This window comes from Passer montanus, unplaced genomic scaffold, assembly GCF_014805655.1.
Source record: "Passer montanus isolate IOZ18808 unplaced genomic scaffold, ASM1480565v1 scaffold73, whole genome shotgun sequence".
NCBI classification, from domain to species: Eukaryota; Metazoa; Chordata; class Aves; order Passeriformes; family Passeridae; genus Passer; species Passer montanus.
The window spans coordinates 758,544-781,557 of NW_024372481.1; the positions used below are offsets into that span (position 1 = coordinate 758,544).

Genomic DNA, 23,014 nt, shown 5'->3' on the forward strand with positions numbered 1-23,014 from the left:
CCCAGAACCAGGAATTCCCTCAGGATGGCACTTGGGAGTGAAGGATCCATGGGGAGGTGCCTGGTGCTGATGCTGGGGAGGAAAATTCCCATTTTGGCATCAGAATTGACCCGGTGCCCACGTGGAAGGTGTGAGAGGGATGCCCGTGGTCCAGAGGGGTGGATGTGCCCCTGGATTCCTGATGGGATGTGGAACAAGGAAATTCATTTCTGAAACTGGGATGTGGAGGCAGATCCTTTCTCCCCTCTGATATAGGAGAAAAGTTCTTTGCCAGGCACTGGAAAACCTGTCCTGGGCAAGGTGGGTGTTGGACCATTAATCCTAAATACTAATTTTATATTCAATTAAATTAATAAATATTTATTTATTGAGGATTTGCTGGGCTGTAGGCACAGCCCCCTGACAGATTTGCTGTGTTACAGCAGGTATGGTTTCAATAATTGGCTAATATTTTTAAGAAATCTATAAAACCTCTGCTATTAAATCCAGTTTCTGAAGACATTCAGAAAGCAGATGTCTCTAAAGCCTGAAGAAAAAATAATCTATGAGGGATTTGTTCTTAAATTTGAATCCACAAATGTATAAAATCATAATGACAATTATTATCTGTCATCAAACACTCACTAACGAAACAGAGAAAGCATAATTTGCAATTTTATACCACACAGCATTCAGAAATGAAGACAAATAAGGGAATTTCCCTGAGAGCACTTTGAGATTTCACCAGAATAACATGTTTAGGTGTCTGTGCATCTTTGAGGAGATTTACAGACAAACTGGTGGGTTTCTCAAGAAATTGTGCAGTTGTGGAAGCCAGCCTTGCTCCTGATCCCTGGTGATGATATTCCTAAAATTGGGGAAGCCCCTTGCCGCTGTCCCAGCCTGGATTTGTGCAGAAATGCATCCCCTGGCTGATTTATTTACAGACACACCAACATCACCTTCCCGCCAGGAAATTATTGTCCAAATTCTTGCTGGGGAAGAACCACGTGGTTTTCAGATGATTTTTTGGTCTGAGAATGCAATCAGCTGAGGCCAGCCCTGCTCTCAGAGACCTGAGCAAAGCTCCTAAATATTCCTCAGGGAGTTATTTTGGTATCAAAGGGAAAAAATCAGCCCTGGCTGTGTGCACATTCCTAATGATCTTCCCAGCTCCTCCTCCTCGCTGCAAAGCACATCCACAGGAAATCAAAAGGGAAAATAGGCCACGCTTCCCTTGCAGGGAGTGTAATTAAGTTTGGAAGTGATTCCCCAGGGATGTAAAGCACCCACAGCTCTGGGAGAACTGAGATCCACATGGGAGGAGATGCTTTGCTCCCAGCAGCTCTGCCCTGCAGGGATTCCCCAGCGGGTTTGGGGTCTCTGCACCAGCTCTCTGTGGGGTTTTGGACAACAAGAGACTCAGTTTGTCCCAGCTCAGCTTCCAGTGATCCCAGTTCAGCTTCCAGTGGTCCCAGTTCAGCTCCCAGTGATCCCAGTTCAGCTTCCAGTGATCCCAGTTCAGCTTCCAGTGATCCCAGCTCAGCTTCCAGTGGTCCCAGTTCAGCTTCCAGTGGTCCCAGTTCAGCTCCCAGTGATCCCAGCTCAGCTTCCAGTGGTCCCAGTTCAGCTTCCAGTGGTCCCGGTTCAGCTCCCAGTGATCCCAGTTCAGCTTCCAGTGGTCCCAGTTCAGCTGCCAGTGATCCCAGCTCAGCTGCCAGTGGTCCCAGTTCAGTTCCCAATGTGGCAGCTTTTGTTCCAGGGCCAAATCAGTGAGATTTGACCAGGAATGCAGGTAACCAAACCCACCTGCAGCTTCTCCTGGTGTGTTTAATTCCCAGTGTGTGGCACTGGGAATCCCCTGGAGGCAGCCCAGGTTCCCCTCCAGCAGCACAGGGGCTGTGGGTGGCACTGCTGTGGATTTTTTAAACCTTTGATGTGACTAAAATAATTTCAAATCCCCTTAGAACAGCACGAGGAGACACCACCTGATCTTCCCTCCTCCAATTTCCTCAGCATTCCCAAGGCCAGGGGCACCACCCAGCCCCACAGGTCCCATTGCTCTCACCAGCTGAGGCTCTGTCCACAGCAATTTTGCTCTCTTGTTTTGCTCCTAGGCTGGTGCTGGAGGATTTTTGGCTCACAGGAAGATTTCCCTTCCAAGATTTCCATGTTGGAGGAACGTTTCCCTAATCCCCAATAGTTGCAGATTATCTCCAGCCAACTATTAATCAGAATCAGGATCTAGCACTGCCTGCTTGTGCTGGTGCACTTGAGCACATAAAAAAAGAACTCTTTTTCCTCTGAAGAAGCACAGTTGTAGTTTTTTCATCTGTCCCTGACTCCTTCAGCAGCTCCTCAGCCCCAGAGCAGCCACATTTCTCCCTCAAAGCTGGATATTGCACCAGGATGGAACCAGGACCAAGGGGGGCTTTAAAAACACGGGGAAAACAAGCAAACACCAATTCAGGCAAGGCTTCAAATAAGCCAGAAAACAACAAAGAAACTTTCTTATATTTTCTCCTTCCCCAGCCTGCTCCTTGGAGTGCAGGAGAAGGAATTGCCCTGTAAAACCCTGGCATATTGATGGGCAATTAACTCATGCACTGACAGGGGTTATAGAGCAGGAGATGGATTTTTACAGCCCCTTCCATATGCCAGGGCTCCAAAAGCCTTCCTGGAGAAGTGAATTAGATGGCACTGATTTTTTAGGGTCGCTGGCTGGAACAGCCCCTTCTGCTTCAATCGTGTTTCAAGGTTGGTTGGAACAGAAGAATCCCACAGAAAGAAGAAATCCACTTTAGGAGACTCCTGGGGAATCACTTCCACCCACCTGGGAGCAAATTCCACACACAGGGCTTGTCCTGGGGTGGGGATTTCTCAGGTTTCCCTTCCTCTGCTTGGTCATTAAATCCATTCTGGACACTCATGGCCACAGACTGGCACCCAGAGTGGGGGAGTCCCTCTAAAAAAATTATTTTTGGGTGCACAAAATGCCAGGAGGATCTCTCTGGGTGCTGCATCCTGGAGAAACACTAAAATGCAATTCCAGTTACTACAGGGAACAAGAATCTTTCCTCCCATGGCAGCACCTCACTGGGACTGACACATGGAAATGCTCCCTGACCCCAGTTTGGACTCCACCAATCCCAAATCCTCAGGCAGGAATTCCTGCTCTGACCCAGCTGCATCCAAACTTTTCCTACCACTGCAGACCCTGTGCAGGGCTTTATTTCCCACTCCCACCATTTTCTGATGGGACTCCCACCAGAAAATGCTCTCTATCTATTTCTAGAGCTGCCTCTGTATTTCCATCTCTCCAGGCTAAAAACAAAACCCTTCCCCAGCACCCCAAACTGGGGGAATTTGTGTCAGGTTTAATCCCAGGCAGCTCTTCTCCTCCAGCTGCTCATGAACAAGTGAGGATAAAGCAGCCCAAAAATAATTTCCAAAATGATTCTCCCATGCTGAGTCCTGCCTTGGATGGGGTTTGATTTGTCCTGCTCATCCTGAGAGCTGCCCCGGGGAAGGTGCTGCTCCCAGGCTGGCACTGGGTACCTGTGAGGAATGCCCTGCTGTCCTCTCCCAGGCTGCTGTGCACAGCTCCCAGCTCACTCCAAAAAAAAACCAGCAGGAGACAAAATCCTGGCTGTGGTTTGGGATTTATTCCTGGAGAATTGGAATTCTGGGGGCAGCTGAATCCTCCTCCCAAAGGCAGGACTGCTCCAGGGCTCAGCAGAGCAGAGGAGTCGCTGTCACCAGAGGCTCCAGGAGCAGCCCTGGGGATGCTGCTCAGGCTCTGTCCCTGTCCCTGGAGCTCCTGGCAGGAATCTCACACCCTCCCAGCCCAGCTTTGAAGTCAAGGTGAGCTGGGATCTTCTCCTGGGTTTTCTACCAAGGTTTTTGCACAAAACCCAGCTGGAAATGGGAAGTTCCCATAAAATCATCATCTAATAACCATGAAGGGCTCAATTTGTAAAGGCTGGAATGGTTCTGCCTCCTCTATTTACCAGCCAGCAATTATCCTCACTCGAGTTACTTCTTATTTAGCTGCTCCCAAATTGGAATGAGCAGGAATGGCTCAATGCTGAAGCAAGGAATGGAAATCCTGGCTTAGCTGAGGAAGCCCCAGACAAGCCCCAGCTCTGGCTGCACCCTCCACCTCCAGCAGAGACCTGAGCTGGGCACAGGCTGCAGAGAGGGGGATGATTTTAGGGAATGTTGCTATTTTTTGTCGCACCAGAAACACAAAGTCCTGCAGGGCACAGGGGGATCACTGCAGGGTTTGCTGTGGTGCAGCCTCAGGTGCCAGGGAGGCCCTGAACCCTCCTGCAAGGACAAGCTCCACCTTCACCTCTCACCTACGTCAGAATTACCTCATCTTCACAACTCCAGGAATTTCCAGCTGTCTCAGCCAAGCCTTTGCACTGCTAAATTAAAGTTTCTACTTCTCCCTGCAGAGTTATTTCCCTTTTTTAAATTGTTTTTTTAATTAATAAATTACTAACAATGCATTGTGCTGGTGGTGGGTTTGGCTCCGAGCAGAAGAAGCACAAACATCAGCTTGTGAGCACATCTGGCTGCAGGTCTGGGTACCAAATCCTGCCCTCAGCACTTGCCAGAGCAACTGGAAGGGGTGAGGGATGTTTTTACAGGAGAGAATCCTCCTTCCTTCTGCCCACAGCTGCTCCAGGCAGGGCCTGCTCTGTGGGAGGATGATGGGCGCTGCCTTCCTCTCCTAAAACTGGGATTTCCTCAGGGAACTCCTCTGGAAAGTGAATCCCTCTGTTTGGGATCAGCTCCTCATTCAGAGGGCACTGCAGCAGCTGGGGAGGGCTCCAGCCTGGGAAGGAAGGCAAAAGGAGAATTTTCTTTCCTAAAGCTCCCCTAAATAATTCCCTGGCCAGGACAAACCCTGTGCCAGCCCCGTGCTGCAAGGCAGGAGGCACACAGACCTCCCAGCTTTGGAAAGAAAGGGAAAAGGCATCAGCAAGGTTTGAAAAACCAACTCTAATCCCCATCCCAGCCTGCAAATGTGTCACCTTGTAGAGTTTAGCCAAGAGAGGCACGTCCTGGGGCTCTGTTCCCTCAGTGTCAGCTCTTTCCACCCTGGCTGGGGGGATTTTGGGATGTGTGTGTCCCTGCCCTGCAAGAATGAACCCATCTGTCCTGCCCTGCCTGTTGAATGTTCCTCTTCTGCAGAGAAGTGAGACACTGACTTACACTTTCCAGCAGGCTGGGACAGTCTTTTGGCCTCCAAGCCCTGCAGAAGAATGAAAAGGTCTATTTACAGTAGCAAAAGCTCCGTCTGTTCCCTCCTGGGATGGATTTCCTGCCCTGGGATTTCTGAGCAGGCTGCTTTCTGTCTCACAGGCAGTGTCCTGGCAGCTCCTTCCCCACGCCAGGTATTACATTCCTGAACATTGCCACGGGGTTTATTTCTCCAGGGTTTGTGGGACCTTTGTTTGGAGGGGGAAGGGAGGGAGGCACTGCTCATCCCCCATCCCCAAGGCCTTGGGAAGCTGTGCTGCACCCCAAGCAGGGCAGGGATTACTCCTTTGCCCGTTGCAGGAGTAATTCTGCTCATGGATTTACAATCTCTGAGCTCAAGTTGGGCTTGGAGCTGAAGCTTTGATTCCCAGAACTCCAGGCTCGTGTTGCTGGAGGCAGTTAAGGGAAATTAAAGCCCAGAAGAAATGCAAACCCCAGCTGGGAGTGGGATATTCCGGGTCACAACTGGATGTCACCTCTGTCTCGTGGTGCCACTTGTGGAACATCAACCCCTGAGGCGTCCAGGGTTCCTTCCTTGCAGCTCCCAGATCCTGGAGAACACAAATTTTCCATTACTGAGATCCCTCTGCATCCCAGACTCCCTGAACTTAACGATTCCTGAGGCTGAGCAGCTCATAAATTTCCCATTGCATGAAATGGATTGCTCTTGTTAAAAGCCCAAACAACATCCCAGCTGTTCCCTGTGTCCATCCCAGCTCTAACAAGGGGAAAAAGGAACCTTTGTCCAAGAGCCTGGAGGGCTGCAGCTTTTTCCATAGGATATCTCAGAGGGCTGCTGGATTCATTATGGTGCCTTGGAGCTGCAGGATGTGTTTGGCAAGGCAAAAATCCCATTTTTCTCTCCTTGAGTCAAAAGCTGTGAGAAATGCAGATCTCCTGGGTTGTTCTGGAAGGCAGGGAAGAGGATGGGGTGGATTCCACGGGGTGGGATTGAGCCTGGCCCTGGCTCTTCCCTGTTGTGCGTTGTCAGCTGGAGCTGCAGTGTTGTCAAACCTCTGGAAGGATCAGTGATGGAAATGGCAAAGCCAAGAGTAATTCAGCTCTTGGAGGAGGCTGATGTGCTGTGCTGTTTTTTCCTTGGAAAAAATTTAATTAAACCTTCCTAAATATCCTGAAAATGCTCATGTTTGGCTCTTCCACAGATGTGAAACAGAAATATTTGTATTTTTTTATTTAATCCATATTTATGCTGCCTGCTCTCCAGAAGTTCCAAATTTTCATGCAGGATTTTAACAAGCTCCAGAGAAAAACATTTTTTATGGCACTCACCTCGTCTTTCCACCTTCCCCTGAAGTGTGGCAGGAATCTTGTCTCTCACCTCTGAATGTGGGGATTTTTCCAGACTAAATCCAGGGAAGAGAAACTTCCAAAACCCTGGGAAGAGACGCTGGCAGCGCCACGAGGCAAAGGGTGACAAATCTGATTTATTTCAGGGTCTGTGGCACCAAGGCTTGGCTTGCTGCTGTTCCCCTGGCACAGATGTGATCCTGAATTTCTGCTGGACCCCAAAAGCTGCTGCAGCCACTGTGGCAGCAGGGAAAGGGGGGGACACTGGAGAAATTCCTGCTTTTTTTGGGAACAAACAGTGCTGAGTGCCCAGCAAAGGCTGTTTGACAGTGCTGCTGGGGAGGGATGCTCACAGAATTCCCAAAATCCGGATTTTCAGCCCCTTTGCTGCTAACAAAGGCCACAGATTATCTCCTGCTCATGTTCCTGAGCTTTAATGGGACTGATGCTATGGAGAGCAGCTCTTCTCCTCCTCCCCAGGGTTTTGGTGCCAGCAGAAGCACTTGGGGAACAACAGAGCTGCTGTTGGAAGCAATAATATTACCAGGCTGCCCGGGCAAGGCTGCCAGGCTGAGCTCCCCCTGGTAATTGCCTTTTGGCTCCAGCACAGCTCTGCAAAGGCTCTGCCTGCTCTGGGGGACCTTCCCTGGCCACGAGGGGTGGCACTGGGCTGGGGAGGGAAGGACAGCTCCTGCCTGGGAGAAAAGCCACCAGGAGAAGGGGGAGGGGGCTCCACAAGGGTCTGCAGGCCAATTCCAGCTGGGGAAATCAGTGAGATTTCCTCTGCTGGGCTGTGAGGAGCTCCATGGGCATGGGGAGATCCACATCCCTGTGGGATCCCTGGAGAGAACATCTGTGGGGTGCTGGGCTCATCCCTCTTCTCTTCAGGACTTTCTCTTCGTGCCCGTGCTCTCATCCCTCACCACTTTTCCCCTATTCCTGAGATAAATCCTGGAAATAATCTGTCTCAACGGCTCAAACTTCACCCCAAACTTCCTCTTGATTACTGTGCTTGATTCCAGATGTATTTTTTTTATCCTTGGTGCTGATTCTGCTCTGTTGTTTGCATCATTCCCAGCAAAGTTTCCTTTTGGGCATGAATTTCCAGGATCTGCAGGTGAACCAACTTCAGCCCCACTGAGTGGACATTTTAAACAGCAAATGTTGGTGTCAACCCTGCTGTAAAAACTGAAATTCTGAATTTCTGAAATTCTGAAGTGCTCAGTGACTCTGACGGCCACAATTTATTACAAAATATTGTCCTGCTGCATCCATGGGATTTCAGTGAATGGAAATGATGAGGGACACATAAATAAGGTTTATCAGATGGTGGCTTCAGCTAAAAGAGCCCCAGCCCTGTCGCTGTCCTGTCCCAGGGGTGATGGGGGTGGTGAAATGAATCACAGGGAAAAATGAGCAAACAGAGTCACTGCTGGGGTGTGGGGGGAGCTGCTCTGGGATTCCAGAGGCTCCCCTGGGAGGCTGGAATTCCTGCAGGGCAGGATTTGGGATGCAGCAAGGAGGGTGCAGAGCAGCGCTCTGGGCTGGCTGTGCTCCCACCCAGGGGATCTGTGGGATAAGGATTTTACAGGGGAGCACGGGCTGAGCTTTTGGTGGATTTGTTTCCAACCTGGGTGAGGAATTTGCTCAGGCTGTGCTTGAGGAATACAAAGATTCAGAGGTTTTTAGTTATTCACTGGGGGGTGCAAAAATTCAGGTGCTGGAGAGGCCCAACATGTTGGGTCAACACATCTGGGATGTTCCTCACACTAAAACACAGCTCAGCTACCACAAAATGTTCCAAAATTCCCTGAACTGTCTATGATGTGACTGAGCAATTTCAATTCAACACTGCCCAGGCACCCAAATCCTGCACCCCAAAATTAGCCCTGAATTAAATCCCTCCATGCCTGAAAAAAAACCCAAACAAACCAACCCACTTCTGAGTTTTTCCTGCCTCGGATTGGATCAAGTGAAAAGCCACAGGTGGAAGATTTGCAGGATATTTTTCAGAGCTGTCTGAGAATGGTTTTGACATGTTTGCTTCCTTTGGGGTTGGCAAGCTCTGCTTCTCTGGGACTGAACCCTGTGGAAACTTCTCATTTCTCTTTGCTGGCTGGGGAGGGGGAGGCCAGGTGTAAATCTGTGCTCTGAATCAGTTCTGCAGCTCAGAATACCCAAATTCAGGGCTTTTCTCTACAGAACTTCTGCAGCCAGCACAGAAACTGCTGCTCAGCTTTGGGGATTGATTCACTGCGAGTCTGTGGGAGAGCTGGGAAATGTTTTCAGTTTGTTCCCCATGCCAGTGGCTCAGTGAGATGCTTTTCCCCTGGGTTTTCATGAAAATCCAGAGACTTTCATGGGTTTTCATGAAAACCCAGAGCCACTTTTCCCTTTTGCAGGGCCAGCTCCCAGTCCAGGCAGGAATTCTGCACATCTCGTGGCTGGGAGCTCTCACCCCAGTCCCTGCTGCTGCCTCCTGCTCTCTCCCAGGCTAGACTGCTTCCTGCTGCGTGGAGACAAATCAGCAGAGCCTGGGGGACAGGCTTGGAGTGCTTTCCCCTGCTCCTGAGGGGTTTTTTGGGAGAAATCCCCAGATCCAGCAGGACAGGTGCTGCTCCCGCGGGCTCCGCGCTTCCTCTCCTTGGCTCCTGCAAACCCGATTTCCTCCCCTCTCACATCTGCTTTCCACATTTGCTGCCTCCTGCTCCATCCTGGGGTCTTTCAGAGGAGACTTGAATTTTTTTTTGAGGTTTAAGAGGTTTGTTTTTTTTTTAGATTTACTCTGCTTTGGTATCACAATTTCTCATGGAGTGCATCAGATTGTGGTGGTCCCGGAGAGCTCAGAGGGAAAAAAGCAACAAATTCCCCATGGAGACACTCTGTGGACTTTGCAATCCCCAAGGATGTACAAAAAAAAATCAGATTAGAAAAAGAGAGAGGTTTTTAGGTGCTTGACCTCCTGCAGGTTGCTCAGTGCTGAGCAGAGGCAGGAGAAAGAGTCCTGATGAAAAATGAAATTATCTGGAAGCTGAGGGGCCTTTGCAGAGGAAGGAGCTGAGAAAATGGTTTGTTTTAATCATTTTTTCCTCAAGGATTGAGCATCATTTCTAAGCATAAAGAGGCTGTTGATGTGGAGCAGTGAGGAGTTTGGAGTAAAAGCTGTTTTACTGCAGGGCTGCAGCCCTGGGTGGAACAAACACAAGGATGGGCACAGCCCAGAGGCTTTCCTGAGTTATTGGTGGTGCAAGCATGGCCAGGGAAAAAGGAAAATGTGGCAGCTGAGTGTCTGCAGCCAGAGAATCAATCCCTGCTTGTGGAATTTGTCAAAAGCTGGAATCACCTGTAGGAATTCTGTGTAAGGCCGTTTATCCCAAGGAGTTTTGTGAGGCTGCCCTAAAATCGGTGGGACACGGAAGGATTGAAAGACAAATTAACTTTTGTAATTGCAATACTGTGGAGCCTAAACCAGGATTAGTCTCCTCCCAACATCTTGAAATGTCAAAGGAAAGCTTCTGCTCCCTTTGGAGGGGGAAATGCCATCCCAGGGGTGTGAGAAAGGCAAGGAAAACCAGGAGGCACGGCTGCTTCCGTGCCTTAATACCAAATGGGATTTGCCAGGCCTTGGTGGTGCCAGGAGCTCTGTCCTGGGGAGGGAAATGCTGCCAGAGATCCCAAAACCCTCCTGCAGCTGATGCTCATGGAACAAACCCTTCCAAGAGGAGAGGCAGCACAAGGGAGCTCTGATTGCCCCGACTGCATTTCGGTGTCTGAGCTCAGCCAGGAGAGGCAGGATTCCTCCTGGCAGCCCTTAAATTGCCATTTTGCACTTTAAGATGCTTTTCTTGGTGTCGTGTTTGGTCCCACTGAACAGTTTTTCCTCTCCTTTGGGTGCCTGGCCTCAGCAGCAGAATTATATGGGTATTTTTTATTATATTTTAGCTGGGAAAGATGCTCAACAAATACCAGTTTGCAGGGGCAGATTTATGAGCAGCATGAAATGAACCATCCTGGAAAAGCCCAAATCAGGGCTATAAATAGGGAGGGGGCTGGAATCTGCACAGGAATAGGGAATATCCCCTGGGAGCAGGGCCTGGCTCTGGGCAGGACAGCCCTGCTAGCCCAATCCAGCACTCTGAATTATTATTGTTATTATTTTTTTAAGCTGGCAGGATGCCACCAAACCTTCCCCTAATCCCTCTCCTTGCAAGGATGGGAATAACATCTGGCCAGGCTGACAGTAGTCAGGCTTTGGAGGAGCTGAGAGCTCTGAAAACTGAACCTCCTCGAGCCTGGTGTGCATTTATCTTCCTTTGCAGGACATTAGCAGGCAGAGTTTGTTTTCAGTGAGTTATTTAGCAGAAAGAGGGATTAGACCTTGGGCTAGCATTGATTAACCCCTGCATGTTGAGTTGTTTAACAGCATAATGGATTAGTCATGTTTGCTGCTGACCTTTGTCAATTGAATCCTTCAGCTGGAGCTCCTCGCCTGGCTTTTTAAAATACACAGCTCCTTAAAAAAAAAAAGGAAAAGAGGGAAAAAAAAGTGGAATATGGGCTAAAATAGCCCTGGAGTGAAGAGCTGAGCACAGAACTGGGGCAAAGAGTCCCAGAATTGCTGGTCTTGGGCTGGACATGGCAGGAGTGGAGCCCCATTTGTGGACCTGGCAGTGACAGGTCCTGAGGGCTCTGCAGGAGCTGGGAATGAATCCGATGGAAAAGCATTCCTGCAAAGGAGTTTTCTGTGGGTCTGTAGACAGGAATTGGGTTTTCTGGGCTTTTATGGTCACCCTGGCAGTGGAATCTGTCATGTTTGGTGATGAAGAGTTGACTTTTTAAAGTCAACTTTAAAAAGTTCTGCTGAGAGCAGAAACAACTGAAGCCTCATGGCCTTTGATGGAACCAAATTAAATCAGTTGAGCATCTTAGCTGGCTAAACTATAATAAAAAATACCCATATAATTCTGCTGCTGAGGCCAGGCACCCAAAGGAGAGGAAAAACTGTTCAGTGGGACCAAACACGACACCAAGAAAAGCATCTTAAAGTGCAAAATGGCAATTTAAGGGCTGCCAGGATGGTATAAAGAGCCCTCACAGAGATGACATTTGGACCCAGGAGAATGTCTGAGCCGAGGGTGTCTCCTCAGACCTTCCATTCCCTCAGCAGTGCCACGAGAAGCTGTTTCACTCTGACTTCTTTTAACAAAATGCAGCCAGGAGCTCTTTCTGGGCTCGTTCTGCCGCGGTACAAGTCAGGTCAAGGAGTTTGTTTGGTTTGCTAAAAACGATCCTCCCGTTCAAACAGAGCTGAATTTGTGGAAGCCCCGTGGCCCCTGTGAAACACAAACCCCTCTGGCCTCCTGATTTATGAGCACAGAGCCACGGGGAAGCCTGGCCAGGGGAAAACGAGCTGGGGACAGGTACAGGAAAAGCACTGGGGCAGGAAAAGGGGGAAAAACACCCAGAAATGGGGAACCACAGGGATGGGAATGAGCTGGCAAAGGCTCTGCTGGCTTTGCTTCTGTGGGAAGGGAGAGGATGAGTTTAGCAGAGGGTTTAGGACAGGTCTGAGGTAACCCCAGGCTTTGGATTTGTCTCTGAATGTGGAAAGGGTTGGAAGGAGGTTTTTCTTTGGTTGTTGGTGTATTTGAAGAAACTCATTTTGCTGTTCTTGACCAGATTTAATTCCAGCTAGGCCTTGCCCTTCCTTATCTCATTTTTCTTCTGCTAACATCTCTGATCAATCAAAATGAACACCCCAGGGGTGTAGGGGAAAATTTTGGGATCAAGCTGAACTTCTGGAGCTGCTGGCTCAGTAAATTTGTGACCTTTAATCTTCAGTCACGATTATGATGGACAAAGTGAGGCTGGAAAATGAAGTTTGTGGCATTCACTGAAGCCCTCGTGCGGTCAAGGGGACTTCAGGAACTTCTTCAGAGCTTGACCCTTGTGGGGATCAAGGGAAGGGGCAGCTCCCTGCTCCTGGGCAGCTCCTGGTTTCACACAACACGTTGTGTATCCCCAGGGATTATCTCCTGCAGTCCAGACAGATTATCTGGGTTTAGCCTGAGCCCCTGGCTGCAGAGCAGAGGGAGAGGGGGAATTCAGCCCCAGGATGGCAGCAGGGAATGGCAGCTCCTCCCTGGCCCCCAGGCTGGCACTGGGCACGGGGAGGGCAAGGGCAGCTGAGTTCAGCCTCCTCACAGGGCAATTCATCCCGAATTTCATGCCTTGGGATGGCTCAAACCCATCCAAGCTTGGCCTCATCACCGTGGAGCTGGAGAGGAGGCGACAAGGCTGGAAAAAGAGGAGGAGTGGAAAGTCTGTTCCCTTTATAAAGCTATTTCCTCTCTTCAGCAGAGCTGTGAAACACCCAAACATGCACAAAAACAAACCCCACCTTGTGCTGCCTGCTCTTTCCACGGACAGGGCAGGTCCTGGTGCCACCTCATGGCAAAAAATCCAATTTCAATTCCCACTGGGGCACCTGGATTTGGGAGAATTTCCTGCCCAGCTCCTGCAAAGCCCCTACAGGTGCTCAGCCTCAGGGGGGTGGGAGTTTGTGTTGCTGTGTGTTGTGGTTTGTCTTTCTGGGGGAAAATTTAACTCTTGAAAGAGTTTCACTTTTTTTTTTCCTTGCTGTTTGGGAGGTGCCTGTTGAATATTTCATATTTTTGGGTTCTAATTAGGGCATTCATTATCTGTTCTACCCGAAAACCTGTGGTATTCTGCTGTCAGTGATGATGGGCTGCCCACCACCATCCTCTGAAAATGTGGATTTGGGATTCAAAGCAGCGTTTTCAGGAAGGTTTTGGGGGCAATGCTGCCACTCTGCAGGGTGGGAATGGGTGTGAACAGGCCTGGATAATGCACTCAACTCCTTGTTCAAATTAAAGACCACCCAGAGCTCTGAGTCTGGGGCAGTGTTGAGCTCTGGGATTCCAGATGTGAAGTTTCCTCTGTGGATAAATGGAGAGTTCCATTTGCCAAGCCTCTCCATCCAAAATGTCTCTTTAGGACTAAATCCTCGATTTTTTTTAAAGCTGAATTTGGGAGCAATCCTTTCCAGGCCAGGGATTATAAATCAGGATTGGGATTTGGGATCTCATTTGGGCACAGAACAATTGATAAAAACTGAATTAATGGCAGAGATGCAATTGTGTTTATAAATTTGCACGGAGCAAAGGCTGGCATTAAGGCTGTGGAGGGAAAATGTGTATTTTATAGATGTGTTCTCCTCATAAATGGTATTGGAAATCATTCCTGAGAGCAGCTGCCTGTCCTAATTATTTATACAACAGCTCAGGTCATTTTAATTCCTTGTTTCAGCCTCTTCCCCTCAGCTGGCCATGGGGTGTAAGTGGTTATCAATAATTCTTTCAAACTTATCCCAATCCTTTCAAACTACACAACAAGGGCCTTATGGCTGAATGCTGATTATTTCACAGCATTTAAATTATTTTTTTTCTACATTACCTATATTCCTTAAACCTTTTTCTTTCTTTTGAAAGCCCACAAACATCTCCTCCATCCTATAAACACCCCCCAGCTGGGCTCAAGACGCATTTGGGTAGGAAAACACTTCCACAAATTGCTGTCCCTAAAAGAAATTTGGCCCCCAGCCTCTGCTGTGTTCCCTGGGCTGCTCAGGAACAACCCTGGCTGCTGTTGGGGTTGGGATATGGGGGTGGGATTTGGGGTTGGGATTTGGGGTTTGGGATTTGGGGTTGGGATTTGGAGTTGAGATTTGGGGTTGGGATTTGGAGCTAGAACTTAGGGGTTGGGATTTGGGATTGGGATTTGGGGTGGGATTTGGGGTTGGGATTTGGGGTTGGGATTTGGGGTTGGAATTTGGGGTTGGGTTTTGGAATTGGGTTTTGGAATTGGGATTTGGAGTTGGGGGTTGGGATTTTGGGTTGGGATTTGGAGCTGGGATTTGGGGGTTGGGATTTGGGAGTTGGGATTTGGGACTGTGATTGGGGGTTGGCGTTTGGAGTTGGGATTTGGGGTTGGGATTTGGGGTTGCCATCCCCCCCAGCTCGTGGGACCCTCCTGGAGCTCCCTCCCTCCAGCTGATCTGCTCCTCTCCCACTGCAGGGCTGGCTCCCCAAACCTGGCACGTGGCTGCTGGAATTTTCCAGTTCTCCACCAGGAGCTGATTTCTGCATTTCTGTTGCTGTTGAGGAGGAGCAGACAGGTCTGTGCAAGCCCCCAAATCACCTGGGAAGCAACTGGGAACTCAGACTTCCTGCTCAGCAAAAGCTCCTGGGCGAGCTTTTCTGCTTTGCATCTGATCCAGGTCCAGGTTTGGATGTTTTGGTGTCAGTCTGGAGCAGGAAAAAGGGAGGTGTGGGAGTTCACTGCTCTGAGCTGCTTTAATTCCCTTGTCTGCCATGTTTTGGGGGTTTAGGTACCCCCTCCCCATGGCTGGGTGCCTCTGGAAGGGCAGGGAATGGCTGGGAGTGGTGTCCAGGAGTTTGGGATTTTCTCTCACTGCTGGAGAAGACAATCCAGGTGCTCATTCCCAAACACTGAGCTGCTTGTATGGCCAGAAATCAGGGAGGGGAAGGTCCCAAATCCTGGATTTTGGGGCAGAAATGGGACCCCCCAGCTGGCAGGGTGAGCAGACATCCAGGAAAATCCTGTCAGGGTGAGCAGACATCCAAGAAAATCCTGGCAGGGTGAGCAGGCACCCAAGAAAATCCTGATTACCTTGGTGCCATAATCAGGGATTATTTGGAATCACAGGATTAGAGAATGATTTGGGTAGAAAGGCACCTTAAAAATCATCAAATTCCAACCCCAAGGGACAAGGGAGGGGATTTGCAACCCACAGGCTCTGCTGGTGCTTTCACCACCCTGGTTCCAAGTCCAAATTCTTGGGATACTTCAGGGTCTGAACGGATGGAGGGGAGAGGAAGGATCTCCATGGTGGTGTGGAACAGCTTCTGCTCCATGGGGGCACTGGGAGCCTGGGGGACACCCAGCTGGGGATATTGGGGTGTTCTGGGGCAGGAGGAGGGATGGATGGAGTCAATCCCACAATACTGGGGTGTTCTGGAGCAGGAGGGAGGATGGATGGAGTCAATCCCACAATATTGGGGTGTTCTGGAGCAGGAGGGAGGATGGATGGAGTCAATCCCACAATATTGGGGTGTTCTGGAGCAGGAGGGAGGATGGATGGAGTCAGTTCCAGGATATTTTGGAAGGAGGATGGATGGTGTCAGTGCTGGGATATTGGGATATTTTGGAGCAGGAGGAAGGACAGACAGTGTCCTGGGATATTTTGGAGCAGGACAGAGGATGGGCAGAGCCAATCCCACAGTATTGGGATATTTTGGAGCAGAAGGGAGCATGGGCAATGTCAATCCTGGGTTATTGGGATACTTTAGAGCAGGAGAGAGGCTGGACAGTGTCAATCCCAGGATATTGGGATATTTTGGAGCTGGAGGGAGGATACATGATGTCAATCCCACAAATTTGGATATTTTGGAGCAGAAGAGAGGATGAATAATGTCAATCCACAATATTGGGATACTTTGGAGCAGGAGGAAGGAGGAACAGTGTCAGTGCTAGGGTATTTTGGAGCAAGAGGGAGGATGGACAGTGTCAATCCCGGGATATTTTGGAGCAGGAGGAAGGACAGACAGTGTCAGTCCTGGGATATTTTGGAGCAGGACGGAGGATGGACAGAGCCAATCCCACAGTATTGGGATGTTTTGGAGCAGAAGGGAGGATGGACAGTGTCAATCCCACAATACTGGGATATTTTGGAGCAGGAGGAAGGAGGAACAGTGTCAGTCTTGGGATATTGGGATATTTTGGAGCAGGAGAGAGACTGGACAGTGTCAGTCCCGGGATATTGGGACATTTTGGAGCAGGAGGAAAGAGGAACAGTGTCAATCCCGGGATATTTTGGAGCAGGAGAGAGGATGAACAGTGTCAATCCTGGGATATTTCGGGGCAGGAGGGAGGATGGACAATGTAAATCCTACGATATTTTGGAGCAAGAGTGAGGATGGATGGTGTCAATCCCACAATATTTGGATATTTTGGAGCAGGAGGGAGGATGGACAGTGTCAATCCCGGGATATTTTGGAGCAGGAGGGAGGACGGGCAGTGTCAGCCCAGTGCCAGCTCAGCACAGGTGCCCGCAGGGCTGTGCAGGTGCTGCCCTGGAAGATCTCACCTCCGGGCTCCTCCTGGAGAAGGAGCACGACGCGATGTCCCTGCCAGCCCCGCAGGCACCTGGTTACTCACAAAGGCAGGCCTGGAGGGGGTTTTCATCCCGGGATTTGCCCGGGAGTGCCCTGGCACCATCCCCACACGTGCTGCTCTGCCCTCCCCGCCCTGCCCCGGGGCTGCCGGCTCTGCCTCTCACCCCCGCCTGCCGAAAAGCTCTTCCAGCAGGGAATCTCTTCCTGCGTGTGGCTCAGCCTCCAGCTTTTCCAGTTCCACAGCGAGCCTGGCAGCTGGGGAAGGTATCTCAGCAGGGAAAGGGAGGGATTTCCTGCAGCTCTCCCCCACTGAATCCTTAGGAAACGTTCCCTCAGTGGAATGGGAGCATCCCTTTCCATTGCTTGGTCCAGGGGGTTTGGGCTCCTGTCCTTTTAGGTTTTGGTGTGTTTGGTGTTGATTATCCATCCAAGAAACTCTCATTCCACCAGGTCAAAGATTTATGGCTAAACCCCTCATGGTGCCAGGTTCTTCCATCACACAGCCAAAACCAGGGACAGGAGGAGCCATCCCAAACTCCTTCACTGTCCCTGCACGGGACATTGTCCTTCATGTCCTTCATGTCCTTCCTTGAGTGCTGGGTGAGAAAGAAACTGGAGTCCAGGCTGGGCAGAGGGTGGGAATTCAGCTCATGGAAGTGTTTTTTCCCCTGTGGGTGGTGAGTGCCTTCATTCTGCTGCTTTGCAGGGAGAGGGGAAAGGGTTGGGACACTCTGGTGTGGCCCAGGGCGTGGGGTACAGGTGACATCAGTGCTCTGGGGACAATGAGCTCCAAAGGAGCTGGGACTGTCACCTGGGTGTGACATCAGTGGTGCCAGCAGTGATGTTCAGGTCCTTGATGGCCCTGACAGAGAAAGTGTTGATTCAGTGCTCTGGGGACAATGAGCTCCAAAGGAGCTGGGACTGTCACCTGGGTGTGACATCAGTGGTGCCAGCAGAGTCTTTGATGGCCCTGACAGAGAAAGTGGTGACAGCAGCAAGGATCTTCAAGGCATTTATTTAAGGGAAAGGGCTGGATTTTGTTGTTTTTACTTCTCTGATCTCCATTTAATCAGATTTTTGTTTTGTAGAGGGCTCTGCAGCATTGTGGGCCACCCAGTTCTGCAGTGGATCTGTCCTCTCCTGGGACCTGAGGGATGGTGCAGGAAAGGAACTGGAGCTTTTATTTTTCTGTAGAATCAGAGAAAGGCTTGGGAGAGAAGGAACCTTAAAGATGATCCAGTTCCAGCCCTGATCGCTGTTCTGATATTGCAGTGCCAGAACTTTGACAGGTGGTGCTTTACCAGTGTGGTTTATCAGTTGTCACTGCTGTGGGGACAGTGACAAAAAGAGCCCCAGGACCAGCAGCTCCCTATCCCTTCCATCCCTTCCCTGCCAGAGGATTTTCCCACCCCAACTCCCTCTATCCAGAGAAGGGAAACCCCTTCCCTTTCCACTCCCTCTTTGCACTTTTACCCTTTGCACACACTCCTTTTTGTGCCAAATCCTTGCATTTCCCACACCCCCACTGGATGGAATCACAGAATCCCCTGAGCTGGAAGGGACCCACAAGGATCCAGCCCAATCCTGACCCCAGAATCCCCCTGAGGTTTGGGGCTGGGACCATTCCCTGGCCACCTTCTGGGTGTTCTGCTGTGCCACCCCAACCTCCTGTCCCAGCTCCAGCCATTCCCTGCCACCAGGCAGCAGAGGGGATGTGGATTCTTCATTTCTTTTTTCTGCCAAGGCCAGGATTAACTGTGTGAAATGGTGTTCCAGATGTTTATTAGTTTTTATCTATGTTACAGCCTCACAAAGTGTGAGTTCTACAGCACTTCTTTCTAACATGTTAAGAATTGGAGCCGTGTCTGTCTCTCTGCAAGGTCTTTTAAGGATAAACTGTCTAATTAGGAAATGACACAAATTATTTTTACTTTTAACCCAATAACCAACCACTCATGGCCTGCAATGTGGATTTTTTATCTAATTACACAATATCACTCCAACTCATGAAGAAGAATAACCAGCTTTCGCCCTAAAACTTCCACTTTGCATTATATATATAACTACATTCTAAAACTTTAAGTTTTCTATCAGTTTACACACTTCTGTTCAAACTTTATAATCATAATCCCAGCTCTATCATTCCATTTTGGAATCGTTCTCCTTCTCCTCAGTGTTCCCTGGGGGGGGGTCAGCACACAAAGTCTCAAATTCTCTTTCCAGGCTTCCAACAAGGGCGTATCAACGCTGCCCCTCCCAAAAAATAAAAAAAAAAAAAAAACAACCAAACAAACAAAAAAACCACAAAAAAAAAATAAAATACAACAACCCCAAAACTCTGTCTGCTGCTATTCCAGAGGGGGAAAAGGGAGGAAAAAAATCTCTTTTGGGGGCCGGGACATCCCGCTGGAAGCGGCGCGGGGGCGGGGGCTGGCGGGGCTGGGGGGGCCGCTCCGCCCGGCCCTGATTTGCTGCCCCGCTCCGAGATTGACAAACTCCTGCCTCGGGTTTAAAAGAAGGGGGGAAAAAAGGGCGGTGTGGCTTGAGAGAGAGAGAGAGAGAGAAGGGAAAGGAAGGGAAAAACTTTTCCGGCAGCCCGGGAGGAGCAGGCAGGGCCGGAGCAGAGCGCGGCGGAGCCCCCGCACCCTCCGCCCGCCCCATGGCTTTATAAAGGGCTGCTCCCCGGGGGGGGCTGCCGGGGGGGCTGAGCGCCTGCTCTGCGCTTCTAGACACAGCTTGGATTGGTTTTTTAAATTTTTTAAATTTTTTTTTTTCATCCCCCCCCGCCACCAGCACCTCCTGAAGCCGCGCCGAGCTGGTGCCCCGTTTTTTTGGGGGGAGCATGGATACGCACACGCGGTGGAAAAGGCGCAGTTGGATACGGAGCTGCTCGGTGCCCGCTGAGCTGCTGCTGCTGCTGCTGTTGGGTGCCCTGTCCCTCGGCCGGGCAGGTAAGGGGGGTCCCCGAGCCCCCCCAAACCGCGTGGGAGATGCTGCGGGGTCGTGGGGGGCAGCGGGAGAGGGGGGGATTTGGTGCGGGGCAAAAAAAAAAAAAAAAGTCTTGGCTTTCCTTCCTTCCCGTGCATTCCAGCAGAAAGGAAAAAAAAAAAAAAATAAGAAAAAAAAAAGAAGGAAAAACCACGCAACAAAACCCACCCAACCTCCCTTAGCTGCCCGAGTCTCTGAATGCCATTTGTCAGGGGGCCCGTAAAAGGGGAAAAAACTTAAAACAATTCTTTATTCGCCTTCCTTGGAGCAAGAGCTGCCTCTTGCCGGGCTGCTTTTTTCCGGAGGAAAAGTCGGGGATGAGTTTCTGGAGGCTCTGCTTCTTTCTCTCTCGCTGTGGATATATATGTGAATGTATATTTAGTCCCCTGGAAACCTCCGGGCTTGCGTAGTTCCTCCTCCTTGAGGAGCAGAAAGTTTTTTTGTCCCGCAGGAATCTGCTCTCCCTCCGCACATCAAAGCTCGGGACACAAAAGCTTTGGAGCTGCCCGGGGACCCCAAAGCTCGCTGCCCCCTCACCAACCCCAATCCCGCAGGGTTTCTCCCCAAAACCGGGGCTGAGAGCAGCAGGAGGAAGCTCTGAACTTCCAGATGTGCAGCAGCACAGAAAACCACTGGAATGTCATTTTTTTTCCCCCTCCCCTTCCTAATTGTGCAGAAGAGGGACTGAACACATTTCTGCTTCCCTTTGGGGTCGTGAAGTTTTGTTTCCAGAGTTGTTCTTCCCAAATTTCTGCCTTCTGGGAAATGCCAGGGCGGAGGGAGACTTTGTGGGGTTCTGGAGGAGTTTTGTGGGTGCTTGCAGAGCCTTTTCCCGGTTTGTAGAGGACACTCGCAGGCACCGGCGCTGCCGAGCTCTGTTTGTGTTGGATTTCAGGGCAGGATTTGTTGGCCGAGCCGAGTTTTGAAATCTGCGAAGTCAAAACTCGAGTTCTTCAGGGTAACTCGAGAAGTGCCCTGAAGAGCTGGGCTGTCTGGGATTCAGCTTCCCTGCCCGAATTTCGTGTTCCCGGGGTGGTTTTTGCGGGGTTTGTTTGAGTGCTACCAGCACGAACAGAAGTGTCAAGCAGCGGGATTGCCAATTATTTTCATTTCTGGCCTCTTCAAATGACCTTAAGGAAGAAGAGGTGGGCGTTGGAGGAATGCTCCCATTAAGGCTTTGCTTGTGGAGGCTGAGCAGGGTGGAAAACTCAATGAATAAAATGTCCTGAACATCCCTGCAGGGAAATCAGGGGCCGGTGGGACATCCCCGAGCGTGTCCTGCAGAGGGATGGGGATGTTGGAGCGCTGGAATTCCACCAGCTCCTCTTGTCAGGCCGCCTGCTCGGGTACTTTGTATCAGCTGGAAATTGAATTATCACCAGACCGCTGTGTTCCAAAGGAAAAACAACGATTTATTCCTTTCACTCGTGCCCGTTCTGATGCTGTGATGCTCCCAGAGCATCCTCAGGCACTTCCCTGTCCGTGTTCATCCTTCAGACAACCCCAAAGCGCTTCTGGAGGTTCCCAGGTGACTTTGGAAGCAGCTTTTGGGGGCAGCTGCCGGGGCAGAGGATGGCTGGGAGCTTTTGTGCAGCTCTGAGGAATGACTCTTGTGGTGAAAGGCTTTGAGTTTTCCTAATGAGCCGCCTAATAGGACATCAAATCATTTGGGTGAGGGAGGAGCCAGACTGGGGCTGCTGATGGCATTGACTAATGGTCTTGATGGCTTTTTTTTTTTTTAAATTTTTTCCACGTTGTCTCTGAGCATGTTTTAGTTTCAGGATAGTTGATTTCCCTGCGTGGAGAGGTGAATTTTCCCTGTAATCTGTGGGATGGCACCTGGCACAGAAGATTTCCAGCAAATAACAGGGAAATAACAATGTCAAAGCTGCCGCCCGCCGCTGCCCATCCAGCTCAGATTTTCCCATATTTGCACAGATGATGTCACACCAAAATCAAACCCACAGACAAAGCTGGAACCCCTCTCTGCTCTTACAAATCCCTGTAAAAACCAAATCGGCTTTCTGGGTGAAACTTTTTTTTGGATGCAGCAATTTCCTTTAGTGGCAAAGAGTAATGAGGATCCAAAGTAAAATAAAAATGCTGGAAATTATGTTGTATCCTGTTACCTTGACTATTCCCCAGTCACCTAAACGAGCTAAAAAAATCTTTGTCCAGCCAGTTAAAAGAGAGGTTTATTTAAATACTTTGCCAATCAAAAGTATTGATATTGTTTTACAAGAAGAAATCTTTTATAAGTCTGGAATGGGTGGCAGTTCCAATTTCCCCTGTAAAAGATGGATTATGCTGTCAATGCACTGCCAGGTTGGGAATTTGGAAATAAAAAGCACCCAGCCCTGGCCAGGGGACAGCAGAGAACTTGTCTTGTTCTTCCAGGGACAGGAGGAAAACTCCGTGCTGAGCATTCCCTGATTTCAGGAAATTCCTAAAATTTGGGAATGGGAGGAATCCCATTTCCAATCCCATTTTGAATCCCATTTCCAATCCCATTCCAAATCCCATTTCCAACCCCATTTCATCTCTTTGGGGTAACTCTAAGACAAAACCCTTTGGGGAGTCGCTGATTTTTGGGGTGCACACAGGGACAGCCGTGAGGACTCACCTGGCTCTGACCAAAACATGATTTTAACAGCAATTTGAAATTTAAAAAAGCTGCCTTGGTGTTTTTTCTAGTGTTTATTGTGTGCCCTAGGAGACATCAGGAGGGGCTGGAAAGGGGTTGTGAATCCTTATTTTAAATGGGTGCTGTTCCTGCCCTTTAGGATTGGGAATTGGAGATGGATTTTTCAGGTTTTCAGCACTGCAGGGCTTGTGCTGATGTCTCTCAGATTTGGGGAGGACTCAAATATCTGCTGTCCCCCCTCTGAGTGCTGCAGGTGTGGAGGTGGGACAGCCCTGATTTAATTTGAGTTAATTTGGGTTCTTTGCCCTCAGTGTGGCTGCAGCAAGGGGTCAGCACAGAACCCCTGGGGTTGGAAAAGATTCCCAAATCCCTGAGCCCAACCTTTGGACACCACCCTGACAGTTCAACACCAGCAAATCAGCTTTAATTCTGCAGGACATTTTCCATTTTTCCCATTTTGTCACTGTCCCTGAGGCCCTGAGTGGCACAGAGATGTCCCCGTCAGCCTTGGCCATGCCCGGCTGCTTTTCCTCCGCCCTGAGCTGGGCTCAGCTCCTGGTGCTGTCTGTCCATCCCTGTCCCCCTGTCCCCAGGGCAGGAGCTGCGT

At 49.9% G+C, this 23,014-nt stretch overlaps 1 protein-coding gene across 2 annotated transcripts in view; it reads left to right on the forward strand.

Annotated features, from left to right (window-relative positions):
- The first annotated feature begins 19,340 nt into the window (after positions 1–19,340).
- Positions 19,341–23,014, forward strand: part of COL5A1 (collagen type V alpha 1 chain) — a 126,807-nt gene continuing 123,133 nt past the window's right edge. For both annotated transcript variants that reach the window (XM_039730718.1, XM_039730719.1), the window contains exon 1: positions 19,341–19,726. In XM_039730718.1, coding sequence (XP_039586652.1) covers positions 19,618–19,726 — 109 coding nt within the window. In that variant the 5' untranslated portion in view covers positions 19,341–19,617. The remainder of the gene's footprint in view (positions 19,727–23,014) is intronic.